The sequence below is a fragment of the Lepisma saccharinum genome, chromosome 24, assembly GCF_977018435.1.
Source record: "Lepisma saccharinum chromosome 24, izLepSacc3.1, whole genome shotgun sequence".
Lineage (NCBI taxonomy): Eukaryota > Metazoa > Arthropoda > Insecta > Zygentoma > Lepismatidae > Lepisma > Lepisma saccharinum.
Window position 1 is genome coordinate 54,592,394 of NC_139252.1, and position 23,818 is coordinate 54,616,211.

A 23,818-nucleotide genomic window follows, 5' to 3' on the forward strand; every position below is an offset into this window, starting at 1 on the left:
AATAAATATATGAAGAAGGTTGGGAATTCTTTCGAATTTAGAGTAAGTATCAAATGCAGAGTAAAAATTTATCTAGATTGTATATTGCTTCTTTCACTTGATAACTTCAAAAATAAAGTTACATTATGGTGAATGGTAAAGATTGGATTTTAAGTATATCAGTATAATTTTAATACTTTCTGATGTTATGTAAAATTTGAAATGTTCCTGGAAATGATTGCAACGTTCTGAATGAATAAGAAGGAACTATTTAGTCAGAAAACTAAATATTAGGCATTTGTACTGCGTTCGTTGTGTTAAATGTTGTAAATAGATTATACCGGACTACTATCGGATTAGAAATTACGGATATTCAAGTTTGGACTCCAATTAAAAGTTAATCAGTAGAACCACATAAAAACGAGTTACATCAAAATTCAGCTTATTCAATTCTGTGTCAATCTATAGTTACCAATTTATTTTTTATTATGCCTTCTATTTTTATTATCGTGAGAACAAGATAGGATTATTTTTTAGTTTGGCAAACTATCGCTCTCTTTGAGATTCTATAAATAAAGAACGGGTGTTTTTTTATTTATAGATTATATATTATATAATTTATTTATTTATTATCCAAACTCTAATATCCATAATTTATAATCCGATAGTACTCCTGTGACTTTCTGTGAGCCCGTAGTACCTCGGAGGCCTCTGTCGATCTCCTTGGCGTAGCACAACCCAAACCTCTGGCCTTGAAGTACGATGTGCTAACCACTACGCCAAGGAGGCCGGTTTGTGGAAACAAAGAAAGAGATCGAAGGGGGGGGGGGGACTACCTCTTATGGGTTTTCCTTTCATATTTAAAAAATACAGAAAAGCAAAAATAAACCAAATCTGTCAATCAATTCTTTCTTTGTAACTCTTTCACTATGCAATTCTTCTTTAGCATGCAACGTTTATTAAAATCATAATACGATTTATGAAATGATGAAATCTGAAATTCTAATTAGAACACGGACAACCTTCTTTGTAATATATCGATCATGTTTCAGAAAAATGAATTTTTACAATACTTTTGCATGTGCAATTTTCCCCTCTTTTAAAAGTAGCATGTTTTAATTATGTTACTAATCATTAAAGGAATACCATCCCGAAGTATGATAATTAATATTTACCCCTCAAAGTAATGAAACACTTTCCCTCTCTGAAACTCGCATAGAAATGATAGCGGCCGTTTGCTTCTGCCAAGCCCCGAACGAACATAACCGAAGGGGCACCGAGCATAACCGATCCTCCCACATGACGTCACGCGTTCGTGCATGATCGGCAATTTTCGGATGGCGCTACCTTATAGTATATTAAGTTACCTTGGACCAATGGATTTTATATCAAGAGAACAAAATAAAGGGACAATATTCAACTTTCCTACAATGTAAAATAGAATTTCAAGATTTATTTTCTACAATAATAACGCATAGCAAACATCCAATTTATGAAATTTCATATGATCAAATACCGGTAAGGAATGTTTCATTAACAAGTTATGCAAATATTCAATTATATTTACAAAATTGGGAGAATTATAGATTCATATACACTGATGCATCAAAAAATAAAGAAGAAGTAGGATGTGCTTTTATTGGCTCTTCAAATGGAAATATTAAAAAGTTTAGACTACCTGGAGAGTGTTCTATTTTCTCGGCAGAAGCATATGGAATATATCGTGCATTGATGTACATTAATAATATTCCAGATAAAAGGATATTAATATTAACAGATGCTAAAAGTGTTTTGTACAGTGTGCAATCTTCATATAAAAAGTTATATAAGGCATCAGCATTGGTACTTTACATAATAAGATTGTATGGTAAGTTAACTACAGAGGGAAGGACAATTCATTTTGCATATATACCAGCACATTGTGACTGTCTTCTACATTCACAAATAACTAATATTTACTTGATTTATATTGCATACAAGTTTATAAAATTAACAGGGAACTATTGAGATTAAGAACGCTGTATCAATGTCGATATTTGTTTTAAGTTGTTGATTTCGATTCGTTTTTGTTATATGTAAGAAGATTGACTTAAAAATGTCTTGTGTTAAAAATCGAAAATAAGTTTATATCAAATGTTATAAAGTGAAATAATATTTTGGAAGTTGAGTTGCGTTGCTTAATTCTTGCAATGTAAGTATAATAACATTATGAAACCCAATTGAGCGCTGAGGACTTGCAATTTAATTCTAAAATTGTGTTAGTCTGCTCATCCTTCGCGTACAATATATATATATTCAGTGTGAAGTATCGTTGCAAGAAATTGGTGGCCAGTGTGGGGGATTTGGTTACACTGAAGAATTATAAATTTTAGACTTATTAGTGTCCCTTCCTTTGTGTACTTCATATTTTCGTTCTGTTGTCGTGAATACAAATTAGTTCGATGACAACGAAGAATGTTCCTATCGTGCCATTACCTACGGGTACTTCAGATTTTAATGCTCAATTATTGGTCATGTTTCGGGAATTGAAGGAATCGAATGACAGCGTAAGGCAAAAGTTGTCTGAGCTTGAAAAATCTCAGAAAGAGCAGTTGTCAGAGCTTGAGAAATCTCAGAGAGAGCAGTTGTCAGAGCTGGAGAAATCTCAGAGAGAGCAGTTGTCAGAGCTGGAGAAATCTCAGAGAGAGCAGTTGTCAGAGCTGGAGAAATCTCAGAGAGAGCAATTGTCAGAGCATGAGAAATCTCAGAGAGAGCAATTGTCAGAGCATGAGAAATCTCAGAGAGAGCAATTGTCAGAGCATGAGAAATCTCAGAAAGAGCAGTTTGCAGAACTTGAAGACAGAACGGTGAAGTGTATTGAAAATATGAACAACGCTGTTAAGGAGTTGGGCAACTCACTCCGGATGCAGATTGGGCAGGTTGCTGAAGCTTGCAAAACAGCAAATGATCAAATAAAGGGACACGTTAAAGTGTTGGATGAAAATTTCCAACAGTTGAATATATCTGGTGAAGCGAATACCAACAGCATTCGTAAGTTAGAAGATAGTGTTGCTGGATTGGGTTTGCAGGTAAACGAGCAGTGGAATGTTATCAGCCAGATTAGGGAAAGTAATAATGAAGGTTTAATTCAAAGTGTTGAGATCTGTGAAGCACGATTAAGTGATGTAACAGCTAAACTGCTGATGACTAATACTTCAACAATCCATAAAGCTGCAGGGAACAATGGTAACATTACTGAAATTTCACGTAATCCAGAGCATCCTGTATCTTTATCCTTGTCATCTTCCAGTGCTTCAGAAGATGAATCTTTTCCATTGCATATGTCAGGAAAACGCAAATCTACAGGAAATCCTAAATCTAATTTGTCAGCTCCTACTTCACCAGTTAATGTGCGAAATTCTCGATTAAAGAAGCCTCATAAAACTTCACATGTTAGTTATGTTGATCCAGCAAATAATGCTTCACAATCTAGCAATATAGACTCTGATATGTCTGAAGTAAACAAAACTAGATATAATTCGCAAGCAACTTCTGGCAAACGATTTAAACCTAATTACAACACCAAGCACCATAGGCACGCTACTATCATTGATTCTGATACAAATAAACCATCTACTTCTAAGGAACAACCACGAAAGTATCTACGGTTGAATGAGTTGAATATGTTGCCTAAATTTTCTGGAAATCCAGAGAAATCTAGCCCAAGGAAGTTTATTAAAACCTTAACTTCACATTTGGATTTGCTTCAGATTCCAAACGTTCAGAGATTGGAATGTATTCGGAATTGTTTTCAAGGGCCAGCCGAGGGATGGTACAATACGCACGTGGATTCCTTTATGACATACAAACATTTTGTACATGAGTTTCTGAACCAGTACACTTCATACTCATTGACGCAGGCTCAGTTGTCCGAATTGAGGAACAGAAAGTATGATCAAAATAGCGGTATGAGCATGGAGGCGTTTGCCACTCGTACTTATTCAACATATTACAATTTGGTAGAGCGTCCTAAAGATGCAGAAGTCATATACATTTTGATTAATCAGTTTCCATCGATTACGGCACAGACGATATTAGGTGCTGGCTTAACGAAGGTTGACGACGTTATTAATTTACTGAAGAGACTGGATTTGATAAAGACCAGATCTAGTAAGAAGTGTGATTTGCCTAGTGATTTTGAAGGGAGAACATCCAGGTTTACTAAGGATTCAAATGCGTTAGATTTCAGGTACAAAGTTCAGACAGTTAACACGCAACCAAGGAATAGCGAGCAAAATCCTAATCAAAGGAATAATAGACAGTTTTCTCGCAACAATAGAGATTCTAATTCTGGTTCTACATCCGGTGGTAGCTCGTATAATAGAGGGCAAAATGTAAATGACAATTCTGATCGGCGTCAGGACTTTACATTCAGAAGAAGGAATCAAAATAATTATGGCAATCAACAGTTCTTTAGAAGAAACTTAAATGCAAATAACAGAAGTTATAACAATATCCAATTTCGACGAGACACTGGAACACTACAGAATGATAGATGTTCTAATACAAGGCAAGGTTATCTACAAACAAGGTCCAATTCAGATCCTAATGTGGCTAGTTTTCCTTATTCCCCGAATAATAGTCAAGGTTTAAGCAGTAATGTAAATTTATGTTCTAATTGTCGTCAGCCCTGTGAACGACCATTCGTTTCCCCTAACAGTATTGTCACTTTAAGTAATGGACTGAATGAAAATGCAGTGTCATTTGATCCAAGGGAGAGACAATTAAATCAAAGTATGTTGTCAGGAATGGAAGCATAATTAAAAACTGCTGTGAATCATCTCAATTAAATTTATAAGTTACATAGTAATGTTTTGTATATGGCATTATGCAAATTATGAATCTTTCCAGATAAGTGTTAAGAAAATTTTGCCCTTGTACACAATAGGTGATACATTACAGAATGTCTAAAGTTTGAAATGTTTTAACTGTTATGAGGGAAAGAAATTATAGTTATTAACAGCGTTTGAAATATAATTAATTGAAGTTAATAATGTTATTGTAGAAATGAAAGGTGAATTGATTTCACTGTGATCTGTAGAATGCTGTGTGAAGTCAGTCATGATAGTTGTGAAATGTGCTACTTTGAGGAGAATATTTACTAGTAAACTTGTCGCATATTGTTGTATGTCTAAATATTATGCAGGGATCAGGCATGGTTTAACCAAATCAAGGTTAATGAACATATATAGGGATCAAATAATGACAATTTGAGGCAAGTTGTTTATTGAATGTGTAATGTTTCAATAATGCATGTACTGAAGAGTTTTGTAATGACTCAGCATTTTGTATATTGTTTATATTAAGTAGTTTAGCCAACAAGAAGATTGGGTTCCGCAAGGCTACTACTAAGTATTGTTTCACGTATGTATGAATTATATATGCCTCATAATTTGACCCATAATTTTTATGTCTTGAGAAAACTCCTTGTCATCTGCACATTTTAGATAACATACAGGGTGATCATAAAATGTTTGATCCCTCGAGTAGTTTTCTATAGAGAGTGAGGGGACTATGTGACTGTCTTCTACATTCACAAATAACTAATATTGTTTCCTCCTTCCCTTATTTCATTATTTTATTACCGGGGTGTAAGTAAGAAAAGGTACTAGCGAGAGGTTTAGTAACAAGGCTCAGACCATTCTAAGTTCGGAGAGACGCCTCCGTCCTCCAGGTACATACCTGCCCTGTCTTCCTCGATGTACTCACACCAAAACCAAATCCAATACTGATCCTGAAATTTCCTTCCGATCTTCTCAGATCGGTTCGGTTGCTTCGCTATACAAATTCCAATACCTGTCGATTCATATCCGTCTGTCAGGCTGGTACCTTTCCACGGACGAGGCAAGTAATGGAATTTGTAAGGTCTGCATTCCAAACCGACGAGAACATCCTGTCTCCGTAATGTTTCGTTTCAAGTACACCTTCTAATATTTTACCTACAAGTCAACAATATTTACTTGATTTATATTGCATACAAGTTTATAAAATTAACAGGGAACTATTGAGATTAAGAACGCTGTATCAATGTCGATATTTGTTTTAAGTTGTTGATTTCGATTCGTTTTTGTTATATGTAAGAAGATTGACTTAAAAATGTCTTGTGTTAAAAATCGAAAATAAGTTTATATCAAATGTTATAAAGTGAAATAATATTTTGGAAGTTGAGTTGCGTTGCTTAATTCTTGCAATGTAAGTATAATAACATTATGAAACCCAATTGAGCGCTGAGGACTTGCAATTTAATTCTAAAATTGTGTTAGTCTGCTCATCCTTCGCGTACAATATATATATTCAGTGTGAAGTATCGTTGCAACATTCAGGGTTTCATTATAATGAACTGGCAGATAAAAATGCTAAAGAAGCAAGAATTATGGATCACAGAACGAATATATTATCATCATATACAGATATGTTACCAAGAGTTAAAAACAAAATTCAACAAGATTGGGAGATATGGGTCAAACAAAAATTTACATATATGGGTCATTCATATAAAAATGTACTAAATTTAAACAATAAGACTCCGTGGTTTTATACATTTAATATACCCAGAAAGTTTTTAGTTTTAATACTAAGATTGAGATCAAGTCACATACGTTTAAATCACCATTTATATAAAATTAATTTAGTAAATTCACCTATGTGCAAGTGCAATCTAGATCAGGAAGATGTTCATCATGTTATATTTCAATGTCCACTTTATACCACTCAAAGGGAGATGTTATTCAAGAATCTAATAAAGAAAGGAATACCTCTTCCAACTTCTTTATCCTGTTTAATATCGTCACCAGATGTAACAATTGTATTTATCATTTGTAGATTTTTTCATGACATTAATATAGACATATGAAAATTGTAAATATTCAAAATGTGTAACTTGATATAGTCACCAGATATAACAATTGTATTTATTATCAATTTTAGATTTGTATGATAATGATGTAGATAAATTATGTATAAGAAAACTGTATATATTCAAAATTTGTAATTTCTGTAACAGTGTCATGCATGACATATTTTTAGGACACTTGGTGTAGAGCTGGTATAACAGCTAAAACCAATAAAGTATGAATGAATGATTCGCTCGCATGTCAGCAACCCACCCTCCCGCAGTGACGTAGACCCGATCTCAACACGTGCTTCCCAAGCGTCAATACCAAACTAATTTTGCGGCAGGTATAAATGTAAGGCGGAAGCACATCTACCTGTAAAAGCACACGTTCACAGTACACAGCTAGAAGCTCAACTAACTAGCATTTTTGCAGGGTGTGGAGAATTTCCACCCTCCATTTCCTCGACCCCCCAAGGGTCTGTCTGTCACTACGTCACGAGGAGGTTGTTGTTGACCGAAATGGCTTCGAGTTCCAGGGGGTGATGGCTGTGTGCCCCTTCACAGTCTCAGTTTTAACATAGCAAGGATTTTTAGTCCTCAGAAATAGTATAGTTTCGGTTCTTGTTAAGTAATAAATGAATGTATTAGTGTTAAAAACTGATGAGGAAGTTCTTCATAGATATATTTTATTTCCTTGTTACGGGCCAGTCCTAAATTTTGTTTTATTTGAGTCTCTTTATCGGACGGAGCCTTGTGCGAGGGTATAGCCTCTCCAGAAGGGACCTTTACAAGCGGGCGCTTTTCAAACTTGGTGCGAACTTTACAGAAAAATCATATCTGAAGAACTAATTGTACAGAGATGATTTTTTCTTTTCGGAATGAAAGAGGTGAAATTTAAACATTTTACCTCCCAATACATGAAAGTTAAAAGAAGAAGAAGAAAATATAATTTTTGTTTAAAAAATTGTATCCGGCATGTGGCCACCGGAATAGACCAAATTGATTGATTTGCTATATTTTACCTTCCTCTTGTGTCACTTTTGGCCAATTTGCGAAGATGGGGATGAGTGATGATATGATGAATGGACACTTACAAACATCCATGCCCAGGCCGGGATTCGAACCCGGGACACCTTGCGTCGTAGCGCTAACCAAAGTGAATCAAAAAAATATACAGGGTGTTTCTAAAGGTCGTTTACAACGCTTGGGAGGTGATTCCTCACACGAAAACAAGCAAAAAGTCTAAGTTCCATTTTTACGACTGAGGCTTCGTTTCCGAGATAGGAGCCTCGCAAAAGGTGACAAAGTGAACGTCACACCTAACTGGGACGAATACTATCACAGATAGAGAGGCGGTTCCAAGGGAATCATAAAGGAATCGTATGTGCTCAGTCCGGAAGTCACTATGAAAAGTTCACTGCACGCATGCGCAATGGAGTCCTCAAAGGAATTGGGGATTTCCAGCAACAACAATGCATGGAAAAGGTATGTAAAGCAGCAAGAAGGACCGTGACAATGAGAAATGCGTTAAAGACAACACATCCCGACCTCAAACATCAAAACATGAGCACCGAACACAAAATCCGAAAAGTTGAGCACGGTTGCATACCCCAGTTACACGCGAGGAATGAACGAATCATGTCATGTGTCATACGAGAGACACATTACTCCACCAGGAGGAGGGAAAGAAAAACACAATATCAGATGATTGCGACAACGTGTATTTTTACACGCGACAACTACGTAATATCCCCCCCAACACACACACACAACAAATTCTACAATATCTTATGCACAGACAGTCCGTGTCACTGTACACCAACTGAAGATGTCACTTTCACCACACAAAGGGGGTGGGGAGCAATACCAAAAGTGTTCGCACGCGATCATTGTGACGTAAAAGAGATCAGTTTTGGAAGCGCTGCACAGGCAAGTCTGGCTCTCGTAGTCTACGTTTGACCTTCATGACTGCTGTTCCCGCGAGAGGAGCTCGAAGGGTTGGTTCTCTCCGGCAGTCGTTCCAGTCGTGTTGCAGGTGCTGGGATATGATCAGCAGTTCGCTCTAGGTTGTCATACGCATTGAAGAGTACTAGTATGTTGTATTGAAAGAAGTTGACGTGGTGGAGTGGACAAGTCAAGTATCGCAACAATTGGTCTGTGGTGTTCGTACGGTGATACGGCCAATTTGTGCAGTGTGCCAGTGTTAAACAAAAACAATACTTTGCAGTTCCAGCTCCCTATTACACAGATGGCTGCGTATACGACCCAGCAGCTAGCAGACATGCATCTCATGTATGGGGAGGCACGTGGTAATAGCCGCGAGGCAAGGCGTCTTTATGGAGAACGCTTTCCACATAGACGTTTACCGTCTCACGCCTTCTTTCAGGTAGTGGACAGTCGACTGCGTGAAACAGGGTCAGTGTTACCACCGTGCAAGAAGTTGGAAGACCCCGAAGTGTACGCACACATCAGTTTGCAGAAGATGTGTTAACAGCGGTCGCAGAACATCCTGGCACCAGTACGCGAGTGCTCGCTCGGGCACGAAACACGTCTCATGTGAATGTTTGGCGAGTGTTGTCAGAGGAAGGAATGCATCCTTTTAAACTGCAGAAAGTACAGGAACTGTTACCTCGTGACTTTCGCCCTCGTATGGAATTTTTCCAATGGTTGTTGCATCAGCTGGACACAAACCCTCACTTCGGGGCAAACGTATTGTGGACAGATGAAGCCATTTTCACCAGGATGGATGTCTTCAATAGTAGAAACAGTCATGTATGGGACTTTGACAACCCACATGCACTTTTCGTGGCCCATCACCAGCACAGGTTTTCAGTGAATGGGTGGTGCGGGATAGTACATGATCATTTAATTGGACCATACATTCTCCCTGTTTGCCTGAATGGTCGCACGTGTCATGCATTTCTTAGTGAGGTTCTGCCTGAACTGTTGGAGACCGTACCTTTGGCACTGCGGCAAGAAATGTGGTACCAACACGATGGTGCACCAGCTCATTTCGATTGTAATGTACGACATTTCCTGCATGACGTGTTTCGCAATAGGTTCATTGGTAGGGATGAGCCTGTGCCTTGGCCACCGAGGTCGCCAGATCTCAACCCTCTCGATTTTTTCTTCTGGGGAGAAATGAAAACCCTCGTATACGACAAACCTGTCACATCAGCTGAGGACCTCGTTGCTCGCATCAACGTCGCCGCCGCGACGGTAGCAGATACACCTGGCTTGTTTGCTCGTACTCGACAATCCTTGATTCGTCGCTGTCATCTCTGCGTAGAAGTAAACGGCAGACATTTTGAAAACCGTCTGTGATTATTGCCCTCAGCAAATCTCAGTGAGAACACTCTTGGTATTGCTCCCCACCCCCTTTGTGTGGTGAAAGTGACATCTTCAGTTGGTGTACAGTGACACGGACTGTCTGTGCATAAGACATTGTAGAATTTGTTGTTTGTTGTGTGTGTGTGGGGGGGGGATATTACGTAGTTGTCGCGTGTAAAAATACACGTTGTCGCAATCATCTGATAATGTGTTTTTCTTTCCCTCCTCCTGGTGGAGTAATGTGTCTCTCGTATGACACATGACATGATTCATTCATTCCTCGCGTGTAACTGGGGTATGCAACCGTGCTCAACTTTTCGGATTTTGTGTTCGGTGCTCATGTTTTGATGTTTGAGGTCGGGATGTGTTGTCTTTAACGCATTTCTCATTGTCACGGTCCTTCTTGCTGCGTTACATACCTTTTCCATGCATTGTTGTTGCTGGAAATCCCCAATTCCTTTGAGGACTCCATTGCGCATGCGTGCAGTGAACTTTTCATAGTGACTTCCGGACTGAGCACATACGATTCCTTTATGATTCCCTTGGAACCGCCTCTCTATCTGTGATAGTATTCGTCCCAGTTAGGTGTGACGTTCACTTTGTCACCTTTTGCGAGGCTCCTATCTCGGAAACGAAGCCTCAGTCGTAAAAATGGAACTTAGACTTTTTGCTTGTTTTCGTGTGAGGAATCATCTCCCAAGCGTTGTAAACGACCTTTAGAAACACCCTGTATATGTAGCTAGCAGTGGTACATTCCTACAAACATGCAAACTTTAGTTGCAAATAGGCTGTTACTTCTTGGGGAAAAAATGATGTATAAATGCGGCAGTGTTGCCAGCTTACGTAAACAATTTCCGGACTTCCGCTTCTAGCGTCAGCCCTATGGAGGATAGATGGGCCAAATTTGGACGGAAGCACGACAAAAGGCCGCTCTTTGTGGACATGTAAGGCCCTATTCACAGGGTAACTCAGTTTGAGCAAATTCTCCGTTACCTGATCCACTGTCTTTATTTTCGCAGCATGGCATGCACTAGCGACCCATATCAGTAGCTTCTGACGTGTGTCGACAGATGGCGCTGACTGTAGCACGTACAGTACTGATTAAACAAAGACGACTCACTTTCTCTACGTGACTTGTGAGATAACAGAAATCAACTGTGTTCTGAACTCGGCTTACGCTTTGGAGATTTACCTTCTGGAGGGATTTCTTAGGTGAGTTGGAACAACGCAATTATCAGTCTCTCACGAGAGTTAATTTCAGATTTTCAGATTTCATCCACATTTCAAACTGCGCATGGCAACTTGAATAACGTTTCAACGTACTGAACGATGACGTAAGTGTGAAAATTAGAGCGACTCTCCTCTTCTGAAGTAAAATATACACTAATGTAGCTTACCACTTATCAGGGTGCGAAATCCTGGGGGGACGGGGGACTCCCCCACCAACAATCTTGGCCTCAAAAATCCCCCACCAAAAATTTCCGGGGGGAGGTTTATGTTATAAAAAACAAAACATAAGCAATTACTTTTAATTTCAAATATACTTTACTAAGAATAATATCTGAAACACACAAATTAGTGTAGTTGCGGGTATTGAATACTTTCTCAAGAGATCATTAACAAATCTACATCAATACGCCCAATAAAGTAAAACAAGAATGCAAGAAAATAATAACTATGAAATATAATTGATTTATGTTAACATAAAGCACAAACTAAACAAAAACTTACACATAATAAAACCACTTGAACTACTTCATAATTTATTAACATCTCTAACCAGTCAGTAAAGAAATTAGTTAGCTGCTTTACAATATCTGACATGTACAAAAGTAACAAATTAATTTCCTTTATGTAAATAATAATAATATATTTCTAATTGAGTAATTTATTTTTACTTTTAATAACATTACAAATATGTATATGGTATATGTTTGTGGGGGAGGCGAGTTTGTAGATTAAGAAGTTTCTCCCCCCCTATCACTTTTCAATGATTGCGCACCGTGCCACTTATTACAACGAAACTACTGGTTTTGCTTAAGTCCACTTTTATGCTTGAGTACAAGGTGATGGCGTAAACACTACACCATTACGGAGGGCCCAAAATCACTATAAAGTACCAAGAAATCAGTAAATAATGAATCTCTCAAGATAACGTTATCAAAGGAACCGTGTTACGTTTTATTGTGTTAAAAATAATAAACTCATTACTACAAAGAAGAAAATACTAATAGAATATTGATTGTTTAATATGTTAGTATATATGTATATCTCTTATGTTACATTTAGAGTGTGCAATAGTTACAAATTATTTACAAACTCACTGCCTAAATGAATGCTTTTTGAGTTTGAGTTCTTTAAGTCAACTTTATGCACAGAAAGGCTAATCAGGACTGGACCAATAGTTTATTGTAAGATCTGAACCAATATGCGCTTCCACCGGGTATCGAACCTCGGACCTCTTGATTACAAGGCGATGACGTTATCACTAGGCCATCTGCAGGCCACTAAATATACGTATATAAGTGCATGTATGTGACGTTGTATGTGTAATATGTGTGTTTGTACATTATGTGTGTTTGTACATCAGCAGAAAGTCGAATTGTGTCAACAAAACGCAGCCTACGCCTTGTATAATGCCTTCTAGAAATGCAGAGAATAATAAATATTTCATTGACATCATTAGCGATGGGGGAGTAGGGGCACGCTCCCCAATCGAATCCAGAATTGTATTCATGAAAGCAATTTGTGTACTATTATAGTACATGCCTCGTCCCCAAGTAATCAAAATGTAGCTATGCTTCAGTTACGTTTGTCCACCATGAAGTTTGTCAGTAGTCAACGGGGTAGAGCCGTACCCAAATGAAAAGGACCCCAGTTAACTCGCCAACGGTATTCTACCAGAGAACTAGGAGCAAAATAATACAGAGTGTGGCAAAATAATGGTACCTCTTATATGGTGTTTCGGTGGGGCCAAAAAATGTTACCACCGAAAGGGAAACATGCATATTTAATATACCCCTTCAACCTGTGAACCAGAAATGTGAATACATTTGAGCATTCTGTCAAACATTGAGTCCACATGTCTTGCGGTATAGGGCGTATCACTGTAGAAATTCTTTGTTTAAGGTCTTGTATGTCCCGCGGTTTTGTTGCCTAAACACGCTCCTTTACCATCCCCCATAACCAGAAATCGCACGGGCTGAGGTCTGGTGATCTTGCCGCCCATGGTAGTGGACCACGCCGACCAATCCATCGTTCACCGAAACACCATATAAGTGATAAAATTATTTTGCTCCACCCTGTAGAATACTAACGCTGAGTGGCAATGTACAGTTGCTATTTCTTATGGGAAATCATGGCCATTTAAAAGAGTATCAAACTTAATCTGTTTGAGGCTATCATGTGTATTTTATTTTCAGAAAATCTGTTGGGAAAAGTAGTTGGAAAGAATGGAGGAGATAAGGCAACACCTCTCAACAGCTCTGCGGAAACATCCGCACTACAAAAGTAGTATGATCATCAAAATCATTGAACTGGTAAGCTCATTAATGCAAAATGATTCTTTTACAGAAGTACCGGTAAGCTATGGTTTACATTGTCATCATGGGCTCTGGAAGGGAAGGGGGTCGAACAGGTACGCTGACCCCCCCCCCCCCGGCCCGGAAGTAAAAAAAATGTACTTATTTGACAAAATTGAGTCTAAAATAAAAGGGCAAGTTTATGCTCCCGTCTTCTGCCATTTAAACAAAAGAATAAATGCTTTCACTGCGTTCAAAAAATTCCAAAAAAAAAGAGTTTTATGTGAGAGCGAGAGGGTACATACACAACACAAACACTAGCTAAAATTTCCTCTTAACTTTTTTAAAAAGTTAGTAATAAGTAAAAAGAATAATAGAAACAGTTGTGCTGGATATTTACTATTTAGTGGATCGGGTGGAAGTGTTCGCAAGGAAAATAACAATAAATTAAGAATAAAATTTATTTCCATTAGTTTGTAATAGTTATTTTACAATAATCATAAGCATAATAATAATTATTTCTACTAATCAAGCTTTTATCACTTGCCTGATACCCCTTACAAAAATTTATTTCGATGCCAATGGCTGTCATTAAAGTTTACTGCACATTGCGTGGCTTATTAAAATCTCAACAAGCTACCTAGGTATTAGTCAAAAAACGGCTGTCAAAAATTCCAAGTCCCTTTGATGCTCAGATAGGCTAATCGTGACTGGACCTACAGTTTATTCATTGATCTGCTTTATTTTACTTCGCATTTTGTGCCACTTTTGGATAATGTGCGAAGATGGGGATCAGGGTGCGAAATCCTGGGGGGGGGGCCGAGATTTCCCCCACCAACAATCTTGGCCTCAAGAATCCCCCCCACAAAAAAATCAGGGGGGAGAGAGTTTTTGTTATAACAAACAAAAGATAAACAATTACTTTTAATTTCAAATATACTGTACTAATAATAATATCGAAAACACACACAAATTAGTGTAGTTGTGAGTATTGCATGCTTTCTCTGTCTCTCAAGAGATCATTAACAAACTAAACAAAAACACACATAATAAAACCACTTCAACTATTTCATAATTTATTAACATCCTTAACGAGTTAGTAAAGAAATTAGCTGCTTTATACTATCTGATATGTATTAAAGTAACACATTAATTTCCTTTATGTAATTAATAATAATAATATATTTTTAATTGAGTAATTTATTTTTACATTTAATAACATTACAAATATGTATATCGTATAATTTACAGATATGCTGTGGGGGAGGGGAGTTTGAAGATTAAAATCTTCCCCCCCACCAGTTTTCAATGATTTCGCACCCTGATGGGGATGAGTGATGATATGATGAATGGACGCTCACAAACATCCATGCACAGGCCGGGATTCGAACCTGGGACATACAGTTTAAAGCAGGACCCTAACCACTTTGCATGTGTTCACCGGGCGACCCAATGTGTTGCTTGCGTTAGTTCTCTGTGTGTCGGGAATCGACGAAGCAGGTAAACGAAAACAAGTGCTCTGCGCAATAATGGAGGGCTCAACCAATGAACGCGCGAGAGGGAAAAACGCGGATGCAGCTACCAGCCGTGTGCAGCAACGCGCACTGCTTTGCTCCGTCCATTCGCTTTCTCCCCTTCTCAACCATTATGCGCGACATTGATCCACACATTCCCGAGAGAGTGTAAGTAATACAGTTGAGCTACTGCTTTGATTTTTCTTACATACAATGGTGCATGTGCCACAACGTCAGCGACGGTTATGACGATAAAATAGTACTTTTGAGTTCTCGATGGGATCACAAGCGATTAAAGATGCCGCCGATTGCAAGGCAAAGTCATATTATATAGTAATTGTAACCAGGGCCGGATTAAGAAGTGTGCTATTGATGCTGCAGCATTAGGCCCATTCCTGAAATAGGTCCAGATGAAAAGACGAGAAATTTCCGAAATCTGAACAGTTTTCTTGTGCTATATTAACCTGAAAATAAATCTTAGAATGAAATTTGGAGCCCCAATTTCGGACGCCTAGCACAGCGTTACTTATTATACACTTACTAGTATTCTTTGCGCTGTGACGTAACTATAACGACGTTGTGTTTACTGTTCACCGAAGATTTCAAGCATCAGGCCCAATTTCGTCTTAATATGGCCCTGATTGTAAGTCGCTAATTGTTGGTATCCTTTGTTGCAGGTTATTGCGTGCATCTGCCTGGCAACTTACTCCGAGGGAGCTTACGCAGAAGAAAGCCCTGGGAAAATAGGGCTGGCCTTTTGCACCTTCGGGGCGTACATCCTCATCCCCCTCGCACTCCTCATCGGATACGCCATTGACGAAATAACGCCAAGGTTGCAGGTCAGTACATGAATACGCGTTCCATTTTCAGAGACAACACAACAACGGGGTTGTTCATTACCAAACTTTTTCGGTGGTGGCGCTAGTATAGCTGTTAGCCCTGTAAGGGCCGGTTTTTTCAATGTCCAGGTTATACGTATTTCTGTTAACTATCTGCCAGTTGAAGATAATCGCCACTCTTAACCAGCACCGGGTTTTTCAATGTTAAAGTAACCGGTAGTTAAACAATCCTCACATCGTACATCAAAAGAGTGGGTTGGCAATCCTGAAGCACAAAAAATATATGCAGTGGCTGCGATTGGGTTCCGAAAGTAGGGTTGCAATGATAGTATATTTCCCTCGGTAGATAAGGTTTAGCATAGTGCGGGATGAAAAGTGGCGAAAAGTGTGGGGGGGGCGACTGCCCCCTTCGCGCCCCGTCAATGAAGGGATAAAGTGTCGAATGTTGCAAATCATTGTATGAAAGGTGAATTTGGTCAGTTGTTTGACTACTATTAGAACTGCCAGTTTAGGCTTTAAAATTATATAAGTTTTAATGTATTTCAATGAAAGACACGCCATAAAATATGTCTCCAAAATGGAGGACAGTTCCAAAAAGTGTCTATCGTAGCGACGATCTTCACAGTCAGGTGGCCAAGTCCCGATTTATTACATTTTTGATAAAAGCAAGAGACCTGGCAGGATTAACTGTTATACAGGGTGGAGTACGGGAACCGGACGAATTTAAAAAAGTCACTACAAAGGCTCTGTACGAAAGGTACAAAGTACAGACTTGAAGTATGGTCTTGGCGGAAGTGACGTCACTTAGTACAGTTCGAAAGCGCCAAGAACAGAAGTACGCAAGTGCACAGCTCGCAGTGCAGATGGTTGGTGACTAGGTCACGTGGTTTCCGCACTCGTTGTTCATTTGTTTAATATCACAGAGGTAGAAAGCCAAGGACACAGGTAGATCTACGTTATGGGCCAGCAAGTTGTTGGTTATACTTCTTCTAATGTGTGGAAATGTATGTGTACGAACATTTGAAAATGCTATGTGATTTCTATGGTGAAAAATAAGTGTTTCAAACGCGAGGAAAACAACGAGTACTCAGTTTTATCTACTGATCGTATTTGGCGCTGCAGTCGAAGTGCAATTCGAAAGACATGTACTTCCAGTCCACGACTTGAAGACCGCACTCCAAGACCATACTCTGAGGATGCTCGCTTCAAGTACGGTCTCGCACCTTTCGGATACGGCCAGAGTTGACTTTTGCTGGGGAAAAAATATTTACAGAAATATATAGTGAAGATCATAGCATTTTATGCTATTCATGTGCGAAAAATTGCATCGGCCAAATGGCGTCCATTTTCGCGGATGCAACTTTGAAGGCGATCATGGAAATTGGCTCCACTTTCTGCAGCATATGTCTGTCGATTTCCTACAGCGCACCACATGGTCACCTTTGGCTGTGGAGGGGTTTCTGATGGCGTTGTCGGGGATTTTCCACAGCCCAGTGGCAACAGTTCGATTTATTTACAGAACCATTTACGTGCAAATGAGCTTCATCACTCATCAACAACACCATGTGTTTATTTTCCTCATAACTTGTAAGCATTCAAACACAAAACGAAACTACTAGTAACGGAACATTTGAATGTCTATCATAAAATGCTATGATCTACATGAAAAACTCAATATGCTGACCAAGGCAGAAATTTATTTTATTATAAAACATAAACTAAACGTAACGTTTCAACTTTCTAGCAAGGTCTTCTTCAGACTCTGCACCAAGTACAAATGTAACAAGGTACAAAACAGGACGATATATATACACAAACATTACCCCCCTCCAGACTATTAGAAAGTTGTTCTGGAACATTCTAGCAGGTGGCTTTCCCTTGAAGATATAGAAAGAATGGAAGAAGGTGTTAGAAAGAGTGGAAAGGACAAGAGAGAAAGAGGAGAGAGGAAGGAAGAAGAATGAAGGAAAAAGAGCGTGAGATAAAGAGTCCAACCACATTCTAGATGGAAGAAAATATGTTTAGCCTTTTAGGTGAAAGTATAGTTGACAAGGGAAAGCCACCTGCTAGAATGTTCCAGAACAACTTTCTAATAGTCTGGAGGGGAGTAATGTTTGTGTATATATATCGTCCTGTTTTGTACCTTGTTACATTTGTACTTGGTGCAGAGTCTGAGGAAGACCTAGCTAGAAGGATGGAACGTTACGTTTAGTTTATGTTTTAAAATAAAATAAATTTCTGCCTTGGTCAGCATATTGAGTTTTTCATATCATGGAAACAAAGCTTAATGGTGTTATTATCTTCAGTATATATTTCTATAAATATTTTTTCCAGCAAAAATTAACTTTGTAGTGACTTTTTTCAAATTTGTCCGGTTCCCGTGCCCCACCCTTTACCATTAAGGATATTTTCTGCCGAGTAGCCAATCGCTATTTACGTGCTCACGTGCGCCATCTTGAAGAGAGTCCGCCATATTGTTTTTTTTATTTTTTTATTTCGTACGTCTCGGTTGATTGATGTATTGATATTACTTTGCGTTCCTGCCATTCATGTCTAATTGCAAAGGTGAGGATGAATGATAAGAAAATTTAAACAATTAAACAGATGTAATTAAATATTAATTTAGATATGTAAATTTATTAATATTGCATTTTTATTATTCCATGTGTACTTAAAAAGATGGTGTAAAAATAACAGCATATATTTATTATCTAGTTTGCGTGTACCTAAAATCGCCAAATTTGTATAAAAACAAGGAAATTAATATCAAATAGATAAAGAATTGAATATTTATTGAATAATAATACAAAAGATGTTCCTGATTAATGTTTTATGCGCATTTTCATAAGTAGTAGTGTGCATAAATCTTCTTTGCTACTGTCCTTCAAATCAATATGATCCCAATATAATAATAATCCTTGTCTTCCAAGTTCATAGAAAATAAATAACCATCCATTATAGTACAACGAATGCTAAAAAGTGCATTTTCATTATTTTATTTTAGTACTATGTAAGTCTTTCGAGGGGAGGGGTCTGGACCCCCTGTCCCCACCCCAAATACGTCCTTGCCTCGCTAGTCTGCAAACTGCAGTACAGGGTGTACTACGTGGAAGTGAAGTCGACATTTGGGTGTCTTGATAAAGAATCAGCCATTATCAACGTCAGGTTTTCACATAAATGCTTCAAATAATGTAAATTTTCAGAATAAATCACTAAACATATATTTGGGTTCCAAATTGGCAGCTCTCCTTTCACAATAATAACTTTTCGATCCCTTAGAACAAGACGACGAACGTTCCTCGAAGAATTCTGCTTAAGGACAAGAGGAACAGTTTCAGCGTCCAGGCAGACAGGAGGTTTTTGAAGAACCCTAAACCGTCTCTCTCCCACAGACGTTTCCCTGGGCGATCTAGAGAAGGAGGGGTGTGTGCGTGGGATGGTTGTAGGAGAGGGAGAAACTTCACATTACGCTAATGGGAGTATTATCCTACTTGTTCTCTTGGAAATGTCAATGGCGTAGAAAAACACTTGAACGGAAAGAGGACATGTTGAAGATTTGTGATGAGAAAAGTAAAAACTTCCATTTGAATAGCCGTAACTTGAGGTTCAAGTTGCTTCTTCATATTAAATACCTAGGTACATATCGTAACGAACCTTAAAGTTCGTGGGATCTTAAGAGTACCTAGAAGGTTAACCAGTTAATTGATGGGGTGATGTAAACTACTCATCATTCATCCTCTTGATGAGACCACTCGTCATTGACATGACGAGTTATCGCTTGGCAATGCGAAAGGTACAAATTTACACTAGGGACTAGACTACAGAAAAGACAATGGTCACTCGTTGGGTTTTGTGAACAGTTGAACCTGTATCATGGCTGGGTGTAGGATAATTACCTGTCTATCTGAAGTCTCTTAGCTGAATCGAAATAATCGAAGTCCTCTGTAAGCTTCTCTCTTATGCTGACCAAAGCGTGCTTCCACTACCGACCTCCTGCCTTGCTGACCCCCTCTCTCAACCAACTCACTCCCAATAGTCCATCACTTCCCAGCTTGTCTCACCTCTATATTCCCTGGCCATCGAGCTCTTCCTCGATGCCGAATCGCCGAATCGTGTGATTATAATAATTGCTACCATGCAAACCGCTGACTCTAAAACCAGAAGTATTACCTGTTTCCTGAAAGCTCAGGAGGTTTGCATGGCACAACACAATGCATAGTAAACATGCCTCAGAGGCTTGAGACAGCTGAGAAAAACAAGTGAATGCCCTGGTCAACATGAAGCGTTCAGAGAGACTTAATAAAATAAACATACAATCCTAGGGATTGATACGATATTATTGTTACGTACCCAATACGACCAAGTAATTTAAATAGTTTGCCAAAGAGGAATAAAGATGGCAGCACCAGGCGTGCAAGATTAATAATTAGTATAATATATGTGAATAACTTCATAAATGAGAACAAAGCAAATTGGAAAGATGAAAAACAATAAAATCTAATATAAGAAGATAAAGAATAGATATAAAGGAAATAAATTAATATATATATTCGATAAATCAAATCGGTGATCATATGTAAGTTAATACGAAAATTAAAGAAGTCAAAGCACTGATACAAGTTTGTGTCTGAACAGATCTTGAATCTGTCTGATTTGATTTAGCTTTCCAATAGTGGAAATTTTGCTTGCATCAGTGGCGGCGCGTTCCAATCGAAGCTCCACAGCACCAGTTAGTGTTGGCGCGTTCCAATCGCAGCCGCAAGGGAGGAAATTAGTATATATTTACCAAAGCTTAAGGGGAAAAGTTGGAAAAAGGATATATGAATTCATAAATCGTCAAAAAGCTGAAATAGAAGGAAATCCAGATCCAGACCATCCATTAAGAAGGAAGTCCAGATAGAAGAATATATAAATCAACAAAAGAAATAATAAAAAACATAGTGAGATAAAACTTGACTGTGTGTGAGAATTATAGAGAAAAGTAGCTCATTATGTAAATATTTTATTTCCATGTATCCTTGTTTATATAATATATTCGTTTAAACGTCTCCATTGGAAGGCATCCTGTCTGGTTTCGTTGTCTACAAAGAACCCTACCCTGTAGATATTCTAGCTGAGGTTTAAGATTAAGATTCATGCACCTTGCACCAAGTAGAGGTGGCATTATTTACAGATCGTATCTAGCTTAATCATTTTCCACTTGCAACTATCTTTTACATTTTATTCAGTAGCATTGCCCATTCCAACGATATTGAAATAAAAGCCTTAAGACACGCTTTCTCATTTTTACAGATCTTGTACAACTCTGTGGGAGGAATCTTGTTCGTGACTTCCGGTGGCGTCATCATCGAGTCATGGTGGCAATTCCAGGTGATATACGACACCATGTCCGTAGAGGCCATGGTGTCAGAAGACCAGCTGCACTATTCCAACATGATGCTGGTCTCTGGGCTGCTCTCTCTGTTCAACGGCGCCTTCTACCTCGCAGACATTGTTCTGGGAATCGTCCTGTGCCACATGCGGTGAACAAGTGCACCTCGAGACAATCTGCGAACGCTTGGTGGACTAGACCTCCATTACTAATGCTATTTAGCATTGGTCTCGTCGTGTGTCCTATGTAAGTGAGTTGTCATCAAGCGAAGAATTCGATGCTGCATGGACATCGGGAGGAAGGAGAGGTTAATACCCCCCTTACAAATTGACATTGTTTCTGTTACAAAAGAAGAAAGTACGTTACTGTTATTGTTAATAACAAATAAAGTTCATTTATGTAGTAGCGAACAGAAAAACCTAAGTAAAAACTTCATTAGATCGAAAAATTTAGTGTAATATACACTATTTTTCATATTATACCATTTAATCCAAAGAATAAATGATTCAACAGTTTACAAATTAAAAAAAAAAAAAGTGTTTTATATGAGAGGTCATACAACAAACTTTACGAGTAAAAATTCTCCCCTAACTTTTAAAACCTATTCGTGAACGAGATGTGTAAAAGTTAATAACAAAATACAATAACTATGAATATCAGTACACTAACTGTAAATTGTAAGAAACTCGTAATGGAAAACAGATGTCCTGGTTATCCATTCATCTGGTGGATCGAGTAACAGTCTACATTGTTATATAATAACAATTTGAAATAAAATGTGTTTATTTTTATTAGCTTATAATAGTTATTTTTATAAAATAACAAGTATAACCGTGGTTATACAAAAGAAAAGGATATAAATGATTGCAGGTGGCATGTTATCTTTGACTTGCGTCATGGCAACACTGAATGGGTTTTGGGTGAAATAAAATGTGTCATACCAGTCGCATGTAATCTTAGTTGGCAACACTAACGGTCCAGAATTTTGTCCACAAACACAGAAGTGCGGAAGTGCATATATCAATTTTTCTCTACGATTCTTAATTTACCCCGGCTACTCTGGTTTGGATTAACCTCACGATCTCCTAGAGCTGGTATCGTGACCCAACATGTCATATTCTCTGCTAGTGTTGCCAGGTGCAACTAAGAACCCTTTCGGGATTCATATTTCAAGGCAAATTTATCATGACCTTACGATTTGCCACACAGGAGATATATATACTATGTACTACTTAAAATCTCCATGTCACACGAGATTAAAGTTAGGTTAACAATTTTTGAAGCACTCTGTATTATACGCTAACAAAGTATGTAGCACAGCGCATTGCACCAGCACGTAAGATCTTACGTTACGTAACTTGATTCAGAATAACATTCAACAAAATGGCTGACGAGTAAGATTATATATCTCTACAATTTGTTATCGTTCGATACAGATAAGATCACTATGTCCTTCAATCGCAAACAACAAGAGTTAAGAAACAATGTTGAAAAACTGATAAAAGTAGGGAAGACTCATAACCCTTGGAATTTCCATTTATGCAATGTATATACAGGGTGAAGCAGCACAACTTTGCTAAAACTCTGCGTATAAACATCGAGGAGAACCCATTGCCATTGCAAACCCATTGTGAACGGCCGGCACGGTACAGCTCGCACATGAGCGGTAAGGCTCGAGTGCTTACCCGAGAATTAAAACCGGCCGTGGTGTCCTTGACTACTTTTCCTGCAGGCCGTGTGCACGTTTGTTTATGACGTTACTATTGTTCCTTGGATTGAAAAGGAATATGATTGGTAAATAAATGTAAGGTGAAAGTTTAAAAAGAGTGCATCTCTTCCTCGTATGTGTAAGGAATTTTACTTTGGCAAATTAATAATTCTGATCCTAAGACAAGACAACTTCCACTTTAGACAAGCAATATGGAGAAACGTTTAAGGACTACGACTGTTAAGATGCACATGAAAATGTATGCTGCTCAGATCCCTGAATCCAGAGGCGTCTCGTGAATGCATGCGTCAATTGTGGGAAAAAGGACAGCTTGCTCTGCGACGACATTCATGAGCATTTCTACATTCTAATTTCTTCATATAGGAGAAGTATTTATTTTGCACGAGAGCGCTCAACTAAGCTTATATTACATTTCTTGGATCTGAAGTGACGCATGCGTCAATTGTGGGAAAATAATTATTACTTTCTTTCACTACTGAAACTGAAATGTTACCTCGAGTAAACCCTGACATATGACACGGTGGGATTGAACGGATAAGAGGCCACTGTGGATGACACCCTTCCTCCAGAACCTCCTAGATCACAGGTCCCTCAAGTTAAGAGTTATCTTACTATCTTCTCTCGCCAAAACTTATTAACCGCAGCAGCATTAACATTGTCA

The 23,818-nt window shown here is 38.3% G+C and overlaps 2 protein-coding genes across 3 annotated transcripts in view; one reads left to right on the forward strand and one right to left on the reverse strand.

Annotated features, from left to right (window-relative positions):
- Nucleotides 1–23,818, reverse strand: part of Adsl (adenylosuccinate lyase) — a 521,028-nt gene that overhangs the window by 329,473 nt on the left and 167,737 nt on the right. The window lies entirely within an intron of this gene.
- Nucleotides 11,293–22,203, forward strand: LOC145978037 (uncharacterized). 2 transcript variants are annotated; one of them, XM_083110432.1, is made up of 4 exons: nucleotides 11,293–11,395; nucleotides 13,606–13,722; nucleotides 15,896–16,057; nucleotides 21,350–22,176. In XM_083110432.1, exons 2-4 carry the CDS (start codon nucleotides 13,636–13,638, stop codon nucleotides 21,581–21,583), a joined length of 483 nt encoding a protein of 160 aa, XP_082966558.1. In that variant the 5' UTR covers nucleotides 11,293–11,395; nucleotides 13,606–13,635; the 3' UTR covers nucleotides 21,584–22,176. The 2 variants fall into 2 exon arrangements, with proteins under 2 accessions (XP_082966558.1, XP_082966559.1); XM_083110433.1 differs by lacking the exon at nucleotides 11,293–11,395 and adding an exon at nucleotides 11,413–11,517 and having other exon boundaries at nucleotides 21,350–22,203.

Coding starts and splice junctions, on each gene's coding strand:
- LOC145978037 (XM_083110432.1), top strand. CDS start 13,636: ATGGAGGAGATAAGGCAACACCTCTCAACAGCTCTGCGGAAACATCCG. Junction 13,723..15,895: donor TCATCAAAATCATTGAACTG/GTAAGCTCATTA, acceptor CCTTTGTTGCAG/GTTATTGCGTGCATCTGCCT. Junction 16,058..21,349: donor AAATAACGCCAAGGTTGCAG/GTCAGTACATGA, acceptor TCATTTTTACAG/ATCTTGTACAACTCTGTGGG.